The sequence below is a fragment of the Pelophylax lessonae genome (genome assembly GCF_965119305.1).
Source record: "Pelophylax lessonae genome assembly, chromosome: 1".
In the NCBI taxonomy this organism is placed as follows: domain Eukaryota; kingdom Metazoa; phylum Chordata; class Amphibia; order Anura; family Ranidae; genus Pelophylax; species Pelophylax lessonae.
Window position 1 is genome coordinate 629,491,697 of NC_138768.1, and position 15,303 is coordinate 629,506,999.

The window sequence follows — 15,303 nt, forward strand, 5'->3', positions numbered from 1 at the left end:
CGTTTGTGGGAAAAAAAGGACCTCAATTTTATTTCGGTACAGCATTGCACGACCGTGCAATTGTCCGTTACATTCACGCAGTGCCGAATCGCAAAATAGGGCCTGGTCTTTGAGCAGCCAAATCCTCCGGGGCTTAAGTGGTTAAGCTAGTAGGGGTAAAAAGAAAATTTTTTGGCACATAACAGGATGGAAAGCATAAGTAATGGGTGTGTACTATTTTGGGGATGCTTAAAAGTAAGGCAAAACCAATCCTTGTATTGGGTTTTCACTGTGTGCCTTCTCTGTCTAAATTATGATAGAATAGAATTTAATCAAATTGCTGTTTACAACTAAAATGTTTGTGTTTCACTTTAGCTCACATTTCAGAACACCCTAACCAGCAGCCCAGCCACAAGATTCAAATCACAATGGGCTCCACTGAGGCTCGTGTTGACTACATGGGATCCAGCATCCTTATGGGGATCTTCAGCAATGCAGACCTTAAGCTACAAGATGAGTGGAATGTCAACCTGTACACCCCCATGGACACCAGCATCTCTGACAAAAGGTATTCTTTAATATACAACACTACATGCATAGTGTATTTATCAAACATGTCACCGATTTATATGTACTATCATAAGGTGCTTATTAGAGCTGCGCGATTCTGGATAAATGAGAGTTTTTTTGCTTAGAATAAAGATCTAGATTCTCGGCGTAACATCATCTTTTACATTATACAAAAAAATTGGGCTAACTTTACTGTTTAGTTTTTTTTTTTACATTCATTAAAGTGTATTTTTTCCCAAAAAACTGTGTTTGAAAAACTTCTGCGCAAATACAATGTGATATTAAAGATTGCAACAATCGCCATTTTATCCTCTAGGGTCTCTGCTAAAAAAATATAGATAATGTTTGGGGGTTCTAAGTAATTTTCTAGCAAAAAATAGAATTTTTGTAAAAACTTACCGTAAAATTATTTTCTCTGAGTCCTCTGACAGACGCAGCCACTTCATAGTTTCCTCATAAATGGGTAATGCGCCCTCTACAGGAGTAAGACTAGGCAGTGAAACGAATCAGTTTCGTAGCAAGCAGTGAAGGAAAAGACAACCAACCCCAAAATAGAGGGGCGGGGGCTGCGTCTGTTAGATGACTCAGAGAAAATAATGTTTACGGTTAAGTTCTTACAAAAATTCTATTTTCTCTTACATCCTCTGACAGACGCAGCCACTTCATAGTTTCCTCACAAATGGGATGTCCCAAAGCAGTGTAGGCATGAGGGGTGGGAAGAAACACAACCAACAATCCATCAAGGCCAGAAAAAACCGTAGCCAACGGGGCAACAGAAGCTCAACCAACAGGAGCTAACCCCAAAACAAAAAATTCACCCCAGCGAAGAGAAAACCACATCTCTTCAGCAAACAGCAGCCTGCAAGACTTGGCGGCCAAGGGAAGCATTCGAGGATGCCATCAAATCAATCTTGTAGAACTTTGTAAAAGTGTGCACAGACGACCAGGTCGCCACCTCACACACCTGAGCCACAGAAGCCTGATGGCAAAAAGCCCAAGAGGCACTCATAGCTCTAGTAAAATGTGCCCTCACCGGAAAAGGAGGTACCTGACCCTGCAGTGAATAGGCCTGAACAATAGTCTGCCTGATCCATTTGGAAATGGTTGCAGCGGACACAGCCGAACCCTTACGAGGTCCCTCAGGAAGGACAAACAGGGAATCGGGTGTCCAAAAAGATTCAGTGGCCGACAGGTAAACCCTGATCGCCCGAACCACATCCAGCGAATGCAAAGCAAATTCCCAGGAATACTTTGGCTTCGCACAAAGCGAAGGCGAAACAACACCTTCAATGAGGTGGAAGGCAGACAGCACCTTAGGGGGGAAAGATTGGTTGGGCCACAGAACAACCCAATCCCTATGAATGGCCAGAGAAGGCAAACGGCAAGACAGAGCCGCCAACTCAGACACCCTGCGAGCAGAGGTGATAGCCATCAGAAAGGCAACCTTTTGGGACAGCAAAGGCAGAGAGCTATCTCTGACCTATTCAAAGGGAAGTTGTAACAGAACAGACAAAACCAAAGTCAGATCCCACAGAGGTAAAGGGAATCCCCTCGGCCGAGCCAGATGATGCACCCCTCGAAAAAAGGTGCAAATTAAGGAGTTAGTCGCCAAGGGCCATTTGAAAGTAAAAGGCTAAGGCCGACACCTGACCTTTTACAGAGCCAAAAGCCAAATGTTGCTCCACTCCTTTCTGCAGAAAGCTAAACCCCTCGCCACCGAAAGGAGCAAGAATGCATCAAAGCACTACCAGTGCATCTGAGGCAACGGCCAGAGGATCTCGAGCCCTGGCCACAAACCTGTCTACCCTGCTGTTCAGACAAGACACAAACAGATTCACCTCCGGAGTTTACCATCAGGCACATAAGAGGCCAAAAACAGCCGTAAGCGGGGACCATTCCCCCTAAACCAGATCCGCAATCACACACAAAAAAAGTTCTCAAAAATTGTCGTTTTTGATAGAGAACCAATTATTGAAAAAAGAAACAAGAGATTTCTTTGGATTTAGTGTCTGGGGGGTCTAAAAAGTGTACCTGTGAAGTTTAAGCTCTGTAGCATGTCCAGAACCAGAAAAAAAAGATACTTTTTCGTATAATTTTTATTAGCGCAGGGATGTGGCTCCGCTCCTTTCACACCTATATGTGTGTATGTGTATATATACATATATGTGTGTGTGTGTGTGTGTGTGTATATATACCCCTATACAGAAGTTCAGATGTCATGCCTGCCTCCAAAGACGCCCAAAAAATGCCCAATAAACTCCTGAAAAAACACACCTGGGCGTTTTTGTTGCAGGTGTTTATTGGGCATTTTTTGGGTGTCTTTGGAGGCAGGCATGACATCTGAACTTCTGTATAGGGGTATATATACACACACACATATATGTATATATACACATACACACATATAGGTGTGAAAGGAGCGGGACCCCATCCATGCGCTAATGAAATTATTTGCAGGGATGGGGTTCCGCTCCTTTCACACCTATATGTGTGTATATATATATATATATATATATATATATATATATATATATATGTGTGTGTGTGTGTATATACCCCTATACAGAAGTTCAGATGTCATGCCTGTCTCCAAAGACGCCCAAAAAACGCCCAGGTGTTTTTTCAGGCTTTAATTGGGCATTTTTTGGGCGTCTTTGGAGGCAGGCATGACATCTGAACTTCTGTATAGGGGTATATATGCACACACACATATATATATATATATATATATATATATATACACATATAGGTGTGAAAGGAGCGGAACCCCATTCCTGCAAATAATTTCATTAGCACATGGATGGAGTTCCGCTCCTTTCACACCTATATGTGTGTATGAGTATATATACATATATGTGTGTGTGTGTATATATACCCCTATACAGAAGTTCAGATGTCATGCCTGCCTCCAAAGACGCCCAAAAAATGCCCAATAAACACCTGCAAAAAAACACCCAGGTGTGTTTTTTCAGGCGTGTATTTGGCATTTTTTGGGCGTCTTTGGAGGCAGGCATGACATCTGAATTTCTGTATAGGGGTATATATGCACATACACATATATATATATATATATATATATATATATATATATATATATATATATATATACACATACACACATATAGGTGTGAAAGGAGCGGAACCCCATCCCTGCAAATAATTTAATTAGCGCATGGATGGGGTTCCGCTCCTTTCACACCTATATGTGTGTATGTGTATATATACATATATGTGTGTGTGTGTGTGTGTGTATATACCCCTATACAGAAGTTCAGATGTCATGCCTGCCTCCAAAGACGTCCAAAAAAAGCCCATTAAACGCATGAAACGAAAACGCCCAGGTGTGAAAGGAGCGGAGCCACATCCCTGCTCTACTAAAATTGATAAGAAAAATTATCTTTTTCTCTGGCGGTCACCCTGACATGGATGAGTTCAGTCACCCTGGCATAGCAGTCAGATTCAGTTCACCCTAAACTACATTACGGTCACCCTGACACTTAACACTTTCCCTACAGAAACTAGATTATTGAATCTAACTATAGTGGTATATAGTACCCTAACTACACTAGATATCCCTGCTAAATGACACTTTTGCAGCAGGAGTAACAGAACTGCTTCCACTCTCTTCCACAGCCCTTGTCTTACAGTGCTAGAGATTTGGCGGGCTATGTTATATACTGGGGGGCGTATTCACTACTGATTGGCCTCTGGACCCCCTAGTCACTCCAATCACATTCCTAGCATCCTCCTGCCCCCTCAATTGGCTTTTACTCACGTTTCTGGTCCAATCACGGGATTTTAAAGCCCAGTTCCTGTCCCATTGCATTTTGGGCGGTTCTGGTGCCGAATTCCAAACTTTTACCGCACAAAGTTCGGAATTTGGACGAATTTCGAACAGTCAATGTTCAGGTCGAACCGATGGTCGACCCGAACCGTTCGATCATCCCTATTCATCACTCCTGGAACATGAACCGTGGAGAGAGCCAGAATGTGTGCCTTGGCCCAATACAGAACCTTGGCCACCTCCGTCGCCACCCGGGCAATCCTGGTGCCCCCTTGACGACTGATGAAAGCCACAGCCGTGGCAGCGTCGGACTGCACCCGAAACAGGAGATCGTGCAGCCGAGGCGTCCAATGGAGCAGGCAGAGCTGGAACGCCCTGAGCTCCAGGACCTGGAGCGGTAAGGGAGTGATCGATGGAACGCCCAACAGGGTCGGGTGAAAAAAAAAAAAAACCCAAAACCTTTCCTACCGAGGAACCAGCAACAACACTCCCTGTGCAAGTGGAGCCCGCACCGCCTCCCTGGGATCCCACAAATGATCCAGGGATAAACAGAGACATGGCGGAAAGAACAAGTCTGCCGGGCGAGACCGAAATACGCTATGGAACCCTGAACAAATTAGTTTGTGAACCCATGAGTCCTGAACCAGAGACGCCTAGGTTTCCAGAAGGCAACGCAGACGTCTCCCCCCCCCCACCCCCGAAACGGGTGAGGGTGACCCTTCAGGCAGAGGAGGAATCATCCGCCGAACCAGACTGGCTAGTCCCGGGCTCATCCGACTAAGCCTTGTCCTCTCGAGGCTCTGAACGGTCTTCCTTTTTCCTGCGACCCTGAGGCACGAAAAAGTCCCCAGTGAGCCTTAAAGGAAGGACCCTGCTTACCTCGGGGTGCCTTAGCGTTCGCAGACTGGGGGAGAAGAGTGATGCGCCAAAAATACACAAATCATAAAGTGATGACTAATAATAATACAATAAAATCACATCCTGTTCATAAGGCACACAGCAATGTATGTGCTTCCAATAAAGTGATGTTCAAAATGTTCCCGTGTTCAATTGAAGAAAATTATCCGGTGATGAAAACAATATGTGAACACCAGTGTAGTGAATCCCTCCACCAGGTGGATTAGCCTCTCACCTTCCTATAGGACCCAAGCGGGCCAGCAATCACATGTAACATGGATCAGACTTCCAGGAAAGAGCCTCACTGTATTGCACCTCAAGAGATTCCGGGACATATAGGAAAAAGATGGAAAAATCTAGTGCTCTCCGCTGAGTGCCCTACAAATGTGAGTGGATCTGTCTTTCTTTAATAAAGCATACCCTTATCAATAAGCGGAGAGCACTAGATTTTTCTATCTTTTTCCTATATGTCCCGGAATCTCTTGAGGTGCAATACAGTGAGGCTCTTTCCTGGAAGTCTGATCCATGTTACATGTGATTGCTGGCCCGCTTGGGTCCTATAGGAAGGTGAGAGGCTAATCCACCTGGTGGAGGGATTCACTACACTGGTGTTCACATATTGTTTTCATCACCGGATAATTTTCTTCAATTGAACACGGGGACATTTTGAACATCACTTTATTGGAAGCACATACATTGCTGTGTGCCTTATGAACTGGATGTGATTTTATTGTATTATTATTAGTCATCACTTTATGATTTGTGTATTTTTGGCGCATCACATTTTGGTATGATTTAGAGCTTATTGTGATTTGTAAACACGATTGGTGCATGCTGCCGGACACTATTATTATTAACATTTATGCTTCACTCATATGCACTTGATTTATGCACAGTGAATTGGTGCTGAGTTTATTTTATCACATATATTAGGTTTGCGCTGATAGTTTTTTGGTATTTTATTTGGGGGAGAAGAGTACTCTTACCCCCAGTTAGACCCTTGATTAACTCATCCAAGGAGTCACCAAAAAAGCGTTCCCCCAAAAAGCGAAGATCAGACACGGCCTTCTTAAAAGCCTGATTGCCGACCAGCTCTTCAGCCACACCATGCGGCGAAAGGCAATCACCACCACAGACACTCTAGCGACCAGGGGAGCCTCGTCCAGGGCCGCATTACACAGATAGACCATGGCCTGAGCCATCTGGTCCATGAGCTCAATGAGTGTTGGAGGAACCGACTCAGCCAGCAAGTTGCTTTTAAGCACCTTAATCCATTCCGCAACCGTCTGATAAACCAGTACGGAGGCGAAAACAGGCAAGTGTAGGTGGCGGGAAAGCGATTCCATGCGCCTGTCCACCGGGTCCTTAAACACCGGGGAGTTTTCTGCGGGCACCACCGTGTACTTATTCAACTGGGAAACAGTGTGGTCCACCTTAGGGGACACTGTCCACCGATTGGAAACAGTCTGCGAAGGGGTAACGGCGCTGAAAGCGCTTGGGCACCACGAGCATGTGCTTAATGTTCCGCCATTGCTCATTCACAATATCGTGAAACTCCTCGGGACAAGGGAAAACCGGACCAGACTTCTGGGCTTTGCAGGAGCCAAAGACAACCCGCTTTCCTGACTGTGTGGGCTCATCATCAAGTTGCAAAGTCTCCCTGACTGAGCGAACCAGTGCATCTACCAGAGTGCTTTCCCGTGCTGCAGCTGAGGATTACTCATCATCCTTGCCATCTGAGTGTGAGGACAGGGACCCCTCAGGGAGGGCAGTGTCCGTGGCAACCATATCAGGCTCTGAATCAGAAGACTGAGAGGGCATCGGCCTTTTTTGAAAAGCATCTTGCGACATGACAAGATCTACTTTGGACGCCAAAGTATCTATGGCTGCAGACAGAGAGGCTAGGAAAGGCGATCTGGACCTCCCGGATGTACAAACAAGATCAGTAGGGGAATTTTTATTCTGGGACTCCATATAGGCAATTTTACAAAAAAAGGTACACTAGCCCTCTAAATCCACGAGTGCGGTCCGCACCACTATATTGCGCTACCGCTGGAGTCCCCCTTTAGCTAGCAGGTACACTGATAGAAGCCAAATGTATCTGAAGAATGCCCAAAAAGAACCAAAGACCCCCTTACTGTGCAAGAGAAACAAATCAGCTACTGCTCTCCACGCTGTCTGCAGCAAGTGAAAATTGCTGGGAGGAAGTGACCAAAATCACTTGAGGCCGAACCCCCCTGAGCCACAATAACATAGTGGAATTGGAAAGGCACAGGGAAAATGGCTGCTGCTCATACAGTGCGGCCTACCCACAGCCAAGATGGCGCCCGAAAACGGCGCCAACACACAGCAAGACGGAAAATGGCTGCTGCCCTTACAATGATGCAGCCTTGCTGCCCACACCCAAAATGGCAGCTGAAAACGGTGCCAGGGATCAGGAGCCCAGGGAACAAGGCCACCGTGGGAATCCACCACAGGGAACCCCCTAGGACAAGGTAGTTGCTATATACCCCCCCCCCCAGGCGTTAGATGCTGCTATAGCGTCCCCATCGGGAGCAGAGAGGGCAGGACCAGGGGGATCTTACAGAGACCGCAGCTCTGCCATCCCCAGGGGTGGGCCCAGATCTCCCCCACAGGTGACTGTCCCAGGGACACGGGTTGTATCACTAACCATACCATGGACCGCAGGCTCCGCTCCGAGGCACCTTGCCTCCCACCCTGTGTGGGGGTGCTGCCAGCCAAGAAGGGTACGCTGCACTCCGGGCGTTCCAGGGTGATGCGTCCCAGCGAAAACCTCTGTTTGCAGGCTCGTTCCCATCCGCCGGTGCACCGTCGTGGCGAGGCCTGGGCGGACCACAACCTGCTCACGCTCGTTGGCCAGGCTGGGAGACCATAAGGATCTAGATTATCAAGTGCGATACCCCAGCCCGGCTGTCGCTTGTAGTTGACCAGGAGGATCCCTCTGATACTAGCTAGCGATAGTGAGTAAAGAAAAATAAACATAAATATTTCTCAAAGAAAATAAAAAACAGAGACCGGAGTACCAGCAGGGAAACCTAGGTCCTACTCCTAACACTAGGCAGCAAGAAACTGATTAGTAAGCACAATCTGTCTGGCGTAATGTCTAAAGGGACAGCCCCTAAGGGTGTGTCTATTGAAAAGTTTTTCTATGGGTTTCACTGCCTAGTCTTACTCCTGTTTGTGAGGAAACTATGAAGTGTCTGCGTCTGTCAGAGGACGTAAGAAAAATACTGATTTTAACTTGTAAGCAACACATGTCAGAAAAAGGCTTAGTCTTTAAGAGGTTAAACTGCCCTCACTTACAGATGGAAGGTAATTCCTTTGATCTAAAAGAACAAAATGATACATTGTAAAATGTGTTTATATTTATCTAGCAGCCTTAACAATGTTGATAAACATTTGCCTAAGATTCGGCTCACACTAGCGCGATTTGTCAGGCGACTTGTCAGCCTGACAAGTCGCGCTCCCTCGCGGTCCATTGACCGCTACAGGACCCGTTCTAATAGGAGCGACACAAGTCGCTCCAACTTAGAAAAAGGGTCCTGTACTACTTCGGGGCGACCTTGGAGCGAATTGCATAGACTTCCATAATGTGAAGTCCCTGCAAGTCGCTCCGAAGTCGTGGTGCATGGTAATGCACAAGTCGCCCCCGAAGTAGTACAGAGTCGTGTCACCCCAGTGTGAACCGACTCTGAGGCTCTTTTTTGGGTTTTGTTTTGTTTTTGACAGTTGTGAGTGAGCAGAGAACAGCTCTGTAAGAATCGAGGACATGCCGTTTTAGGATCGTGAGGGGGGGGGGGGGGGGGGTGAATTGAGATCGTGATTTTTTAACATGCAGCTCTAGTGCTTATTTTTTAGACTGAAAAACTCTCTTTTTGGAATTTATTATTTTACTTACCAATGTCCCAAGTAAACTGTATATAATAATAATATATAATATCTTTATCCTAGTGTCATATTTATCCATGGAGATCTGCAGTGGGATATTTTTCAGGTAATGATCTCCCGATCTACTACTCCAGACCTCATCAAGATCGGAATGAAGCTGCAAGAATTTTTCACTCAGCAGTTTGATACAAGCAAGCGAGCTTTATCTACATGGGGTCCAGTATCTTACGTTCCACCAAAAGCTGTGGTCACCAATGTTGAAAAGAATTCACGTGAGCAATGTATGAATTTTTTAAACCTTTAAAGCCCCAAATGATGCTAATTTTTATAGTTAAATACTGAAGAGATTTTAGGTTTTAAAAGGTAACAGGAAATAAGATATGGAAGAACATTCCTTTCCTGGTGTAATCTGTAAGTGCTATCCAAATGTTAAGATCTAGTGAGAGGGTGCAAGGAGGGAAAAGCATGCCATTGGTGTCTCACAGCTACCTCAGACTGAGGATGAACTATTAGAAACCTCTTCTAATTATTACAAGTACTTAAATAGCAATGTCAATTTATACAGTGCTTTACATATACATGTTTTACATTCACATCAGTCCCTGCCCTCAAAGAGCCTACATTCCAAGGTTCCTAACTCGCTTACATACATACACATAATTTGGCCAATTTAGACAGAAGCCAATTAATCTACCAGCATGTCTTTGGAGTGTGTGAGGTAACCAGAAACCCACACAGCACAGGGAGAACTTGCAAACTCCAGGCAGGTAGTGCCGTGTTTGGGATTCAAACTGATGACTCTAGTGCTGCTAGGCAAAAGCTGAACATAACTGCTGGAGTGAAATACATAGTTCCTAAACATGCAGGAGATACTGCTTCTTTAGGTCAGACCACTGTCTAATAGAAGTGTTAAATGGGTTTAGAAGAGTCTAGCTTAATGAGAGAGTGAAATGAAAACCTGGTTACCACTACTGCTTGTAACGTCACTGGCCAGCTAGAAATACAGCTGCAAAGGAGATGGGACAGCAACACAGTCATTCAAAATCTACGCAAAGGGAATCACTGGCAAAATTTAGGTTGGGAGGAGTCACTGTCAAAACACAGGTTAGAATACTAAAGAAAAGAGGCTTTTTTTTCCATTCAGTAAGGAATAGATTTTTCCATCCACACCAAGAAAGTATATTTAAACCTTTATTTCATCAAAATGATATTAGGGCTTGTGTGGATGGGTAAATACAGTTTGCATTCAGGTGCATTTAGCTTGCATTTGATATCAGTTTGAGATGTTCCTGAATATAATCTGAGTGGCCTCCTCATCATTGTGGAATGTATTTGACCTTCTAGGAAGCATCAAGCTGTTTTTTGCATTCCCTTTGGTTTATATAGGGTAGAAAAGAAGTTCTGTAGTGAACAAAAAGCCCTGTACACAGGCTTTTAGGCTCCATGTACACTAGGCTTAAAAAAAACCTGCCAGTTCCCTTGGCAGAAACAAACACATATACAGCCTTTTTGTACACCTGAAAAAGTGTTTAACATTTTTTCTCTTACGTCCTCCGACATTCGCCGCCTCTTCATATTCGTCACATATGGGGTATTAGACTTTGCTCCGAAGGAGTAGCTAGGCAACAGAATATGTTAACATTAAAGCTTTTAACATATCCCACCCTCAAGGGGTGGTCCCCTCAGTCAATACCCTCCTACTTCCTGCAACCATATCTCAGTTTTAATGTCTAGCTTGTCAGGAGTGGCTGGCTCTCTCTGTGCTGGGGCTTTGTGCCCCAGACTCTTTCTTCTTTTTTGATTTTTTGTTTGAGTTTTCTCTCTACCTTTACATAGCTGTTCTTTTTGTCAGCGTTAGTTCTTCGGATGAAGAGGATCATGCGGGCTGGGTCTCGGGCTGATCCCCCTGGTCGCAGGTCGTGGGTCAGTGGCTTCCCAGCCTGCCATCGAGCGTTCAGCCAGGTAACGCTCCTGGTACAGTGAACGACCCATCCCTGTTCGGTGCAGGGATGATTGGTGAGGTGGCTACCTCACTGGACGCTGTGCGGTTTCTTAACCCCCATTCTGTGCGTCTTGTATGCGACTCTCCCTGCCTCATGTGCAGCGGCTTGTTCGCCTGTGCGGGTCCCCTACGCCATTGTGAGGTAAGTGTATCTATGTGGGGACCCGTCTGTCTGGGGGGGTGTCAGTCTGGGACTGTGTAACCTGCCTCTATTCACACTGTTTGTCTCCCTATCTCTCGGCTGCATGCTGTGGGCTGCAAGGGGGGGGGGGGGAGCTGTGTGACACTGTGTGTGTCAGCCTTGTCAGTGTGTGCAGCTGTGTGCTGTGAGGCATGTTTTGTGGCATGTTTGGGCACTATACAGCGATCGCTGCGGCGATCTCACATGTTGTTTTTATACATGCATGACGTGTGTTTTTACTGTACTGTGGAGCGGCGGTTTCGGCGCCAAACGGCGCCATTTTGCCTACACTCGCTCCGGCCGCATGTTCTACATGCATGGCGGCCATTTTCTTGTAGCCTCCCATAGGCTTTCATAGAGCGCCCTGGCAGCATCACTTCCTCTTCTCCAGGAACACCGATCGAGGCAGCAGCAGCGGCGAGGATCTCCTCAGGTTATATCCTTCCTATCCATTGCCTGTGTCAGTTTTATTGTCCCTGTGGGGGTCTCATTGTGCTTGTGTGTGGTGCGGTGGGCTGCGCTCGCCGCGCTTTGATAAAGGGGCAGTTAACCCTTTATTATCCGGCATTTGTTATAGGGGCAATGGATTCTCAGGAGGGCAAATTTCCTACCGCCTTGGTGGAAAGCCAGGGGACCGCTGTTTCCCCCCCAGGGGGGGATTTAGCCTCTATTGTGGCTGGCCTTGCTGCTCAGGTGCAGATGCTGGTGGCTGCTCAATCTACTAAAAGACCCAGAGTTGCTCTTTCCTCTGATTCTGAGGGTGAAGGTGATGGGGCTGTTATGGCGGGGGCCTCCTTATCGGGGTCCCGCTCCTCCCTGGATCTAGTGGGGTCTGAGGTGGAGGCTGAAGTTGAAGGGGTTGATAATTCTCCCCCTGGCTCGCCTGAAGAGCTTGCAATCATGGATGAATTGATTGCTTCCATAAAGCAAACGCTGCGTTTGCAGGATGAAGTGTGTCCCCCCGCTGCCTTGGCGGCTTATGGGACGCAGAGAAAACGCGGGACGCCGCAGGTTTTTCCCTGCAATGATGATTTTCAGCGCGCTGTTAAGGAACAATGGCGCAATCTGCGCAAACCTTTTGCTGTACCTAGTAGGTTCAAGCTGCGTTATCCTTTCTCGCCTTCCACTGATGAAAGGTGGTGTGTGCCTCCCCCAGTGGATCACGCAATTGCGGTTTTAAACAAATCCACTGCGATTCCTGCAGAGGATTCCCCTGTGTTCCGTGATGCCACGGATAGGAGATTGGAGTCTCTTGCCCGTCATACTTATTCTGTTACGGGTTCTATGCTTAAGGCTCTGTTTGCTTCTCTCATGGCGGCCCAGGCGATCACAAGTTGGACGCAGATGCTTAGGCGCGTCCTAGTGGCCGATTCGGCCTCGCCGGCGACCCTGGACATGGTGGATCAAATCCACCAGGGTGTCATGTATCTGTGTGATGCGGACTTGGACCTAGTTCCGTTGGCTGCACGTGTGCACAGCGTGGCGGTGTTGTCTCGCCGCCTGGTTTGGTTGAAATGTTGGTCGGTGGACCAATCTTCACGTAAGACCTTAGCCAATCTGCCTTATGATGGGTCTCGCCTTTTTGGGGAGTCCTTGGATGTGTTGATTAAGGAGATCACCGGAGGTAAGAGCACTCTCTTGCCCCATTTCCCCAAGGCTAAGGGGGCTTCTGGGAAGAAGCATGCTAATTTTCGGCCCCCTCAGGGGTCCTTTCGTGCCTTTCGGTCGCACTACAAGGGCAAACCGTTCAAAGGTCAAGGCTCTCAGAAGAAGCCCTGGTCTGGTAAACAGAAGTCCGGTCAATCCGGATCCGCAGCCCATAACCGTGCGGCCTGAAGGGGCGCCCTCACCCAGTTTTGGGGTGGGGGGACGCTTGCTCGGTTTTCTTCAGCCCTGGCTGACCCGCGTGCGGGACAGATGGGTTCAGGAGATCGTTCGATCTGGTTACAAGATCGAGTTTCTCTCTTGGCCGGAGAGCAGATTTTTTCCCTCAAATCTTCAACTGTCTCCAGAGCGTTTACGGGACCTACACCTGGCGGTGCGGGACCTGAGGGCTCAGGGAGTGGTAGTTCCGGTGCCTCATCGGGACAGATTTCGGGGGTTTTATTCCAATCTGTTCACCGTGCCCAGAAAGGAGGGCAAGGTTCGTCCAATTCTGGACTTGAAGGCTCTGAACCGCTCTGTGCGGGTTCGCAAGTTCCGCATGGAATCCCTGCGGTCGGTGGTGGCTGCCTTGGTTCCGGGGGAATTCATGGCCTCCATCGATTTGAAGGATGCATATCTTCACATCCCCATTTTCGAGGGTCACCAGAGGTACCTTCGATTTGCCATTGCGGAGGATCACTACCAGTTCGTGGCGTTGCCTTTTGGTCTCGCCTCGGCTCCGCGGGTCTTCACCAAGGTGCTTGCACCGGTTCTGGCATTGTTGAGGGCCCAGGGCATTTCTGTCCTGGGGTATCTGGACGACATTCTGGTTCGGTCTGCGACCAGCCAGGGTCTGGAGAAGGACCTGTCTGTCACGATGCAAACTCTGCAGGAGTTTGGTTGGACGATAAATTTTCCAAAGTCGACGCTGAGTCCATCGGTTCCTCTTCCCTACCTGGGAATGATTCTGGACTCGGTGCAGGCGAAGGTCTTCCTGCCGGAAAACGAACTCAGAACTCTTCAGGAGGAAGTCAGGTCCCTCAGGGACGTTCCGCACTCGTCTCTGCGGACGTGCATGAGATGTCTGGGATTGATGGTCTCGGCCTTCGAGGCGATTCCCTTCGCCCAGTTTCACACGCGGGGTCTCCAAGCGGAGATCCTGTCCATGTGGGACGGGCGACCTCAATCTCTGGATCTTCAAATCTCGTTGAGTCATTCTGTGGTGGCTCCAGTCCCCGATGGTGTCGGGGGCAAGTCGTTTCGTCCTATCTCGTGGACGGTAATCACCACGGATGCCAGCCTGTCGGGCTGGGGTGGTGTTCTGGGCGTTCTGTCCGCCCAGGGGACTTGGTCCGAGGGGGAGTCCTCCCTTCCGATCAACATTCTGGAATTGCGTGCGATAAATCTCTGTCTTCATCGCTGGACGGACCGGCTGCAGGGCTGCCCGGTTCGGGTGCAGACGGACAATGCCACGGCGGTGGCCTACATCAACCACCAAGGGGGCACCAGGAGTGCCCGAGCGGCTCGAGAAGTGGCCGACATTCTGTCTTGGGCCGAGACTCATGTCCCGGCGATAACGGCGGTTCACATTCCGGGGGTGGAGAACTGGCAGGCGGACTATCTGAGTCGCCAGACCCTGGATCAGGGGGAATGGTCTCTCCACCCGGCTGTCTTCCAGACGTTGTGCGCGAAGTGGGGTCTTCCAGATGTGGACCTGTTCGCGTCTCGTCTCAACAACAAGGTGAGAAGGTTCGTGGCAAGGACGCGCGACCCTCGGGCAGACGCGTCGGACGCGTTAGTGGCCCCGTGGCATCAGTACAGGCTGATGTACGCGTTTCCACCGATTCAGTTGCTGTCCAGGTTCCTTCGCAGGTTACACTCGGAACGCAGCACGGTGATTCTTGTGGCACCGGACTGGCCTCGCCGGTCCTGGTACGCAGACCTCATGAATCTGGCGGTCGACGCCCCGTGGCGTCTGCCTCTTCGAGACGATCTCCTGTCTCAAGGACCGATATTCCATCCTGCTTTACAGTCGCTGGCTTTGACGGCCTGGCTGTTGAGACCGAGGTCCTGAAGGAGAAGGGTCTCTCCCCAGAGGTCGTTCATACCTTGATCAACGCGAGGAAGTCTTCCTCGGGGAAGGTTTATTACCGTACTTGGAAGGCCTATTTTGCCTGGTGTGAGTCCAGGGGGTTTTCACCCCGCACGTACTCGGTTTCCCGAGTGCTGTCCTTCCTTCAAACGGTTGTCGATCAGCGTTTGGCGCTGGCTACGATAAAGGGTCAGGTGTCTGCGCTGGCCGTTCTGTTTCAACGTCCCGTGGCTTCCAACTCCTTG

General features: G+C 48.3%; 1 protein-coding gene across 11 annotated transcripts in view; it reads left to right on the forward strand.

Annotated features, from left to right (window-relative positions):
• Positions 1 to 15,303, forward strand: part of BLTP1 (bridge-like lipid transfer protein family member 1) — a 754,177-nt gene that overhangs the window by 691,744 nt on the left and 47,130 nt on the right. For 10 of the 11 annotated variants that reach the window (XM_082243836.1, XM_082243842.1, XM_082243843.1 and 7 more), the window contains 2 exons: positions 355 to 547; positions 9,203 to 9,420. In XM_082243836.1, the coding sequence (XP_082099962.1) occupies positions 355 to 547; positions 9,203 to 9,420 (411 nt within the window). The remainder of the gene's footprint in view (positions 1 to 354; positions 548 to 9,202; positions 9,421 to 15,303) is intronic. The other variant, XM_082243839.1, reaches the window with a different exon arrangement.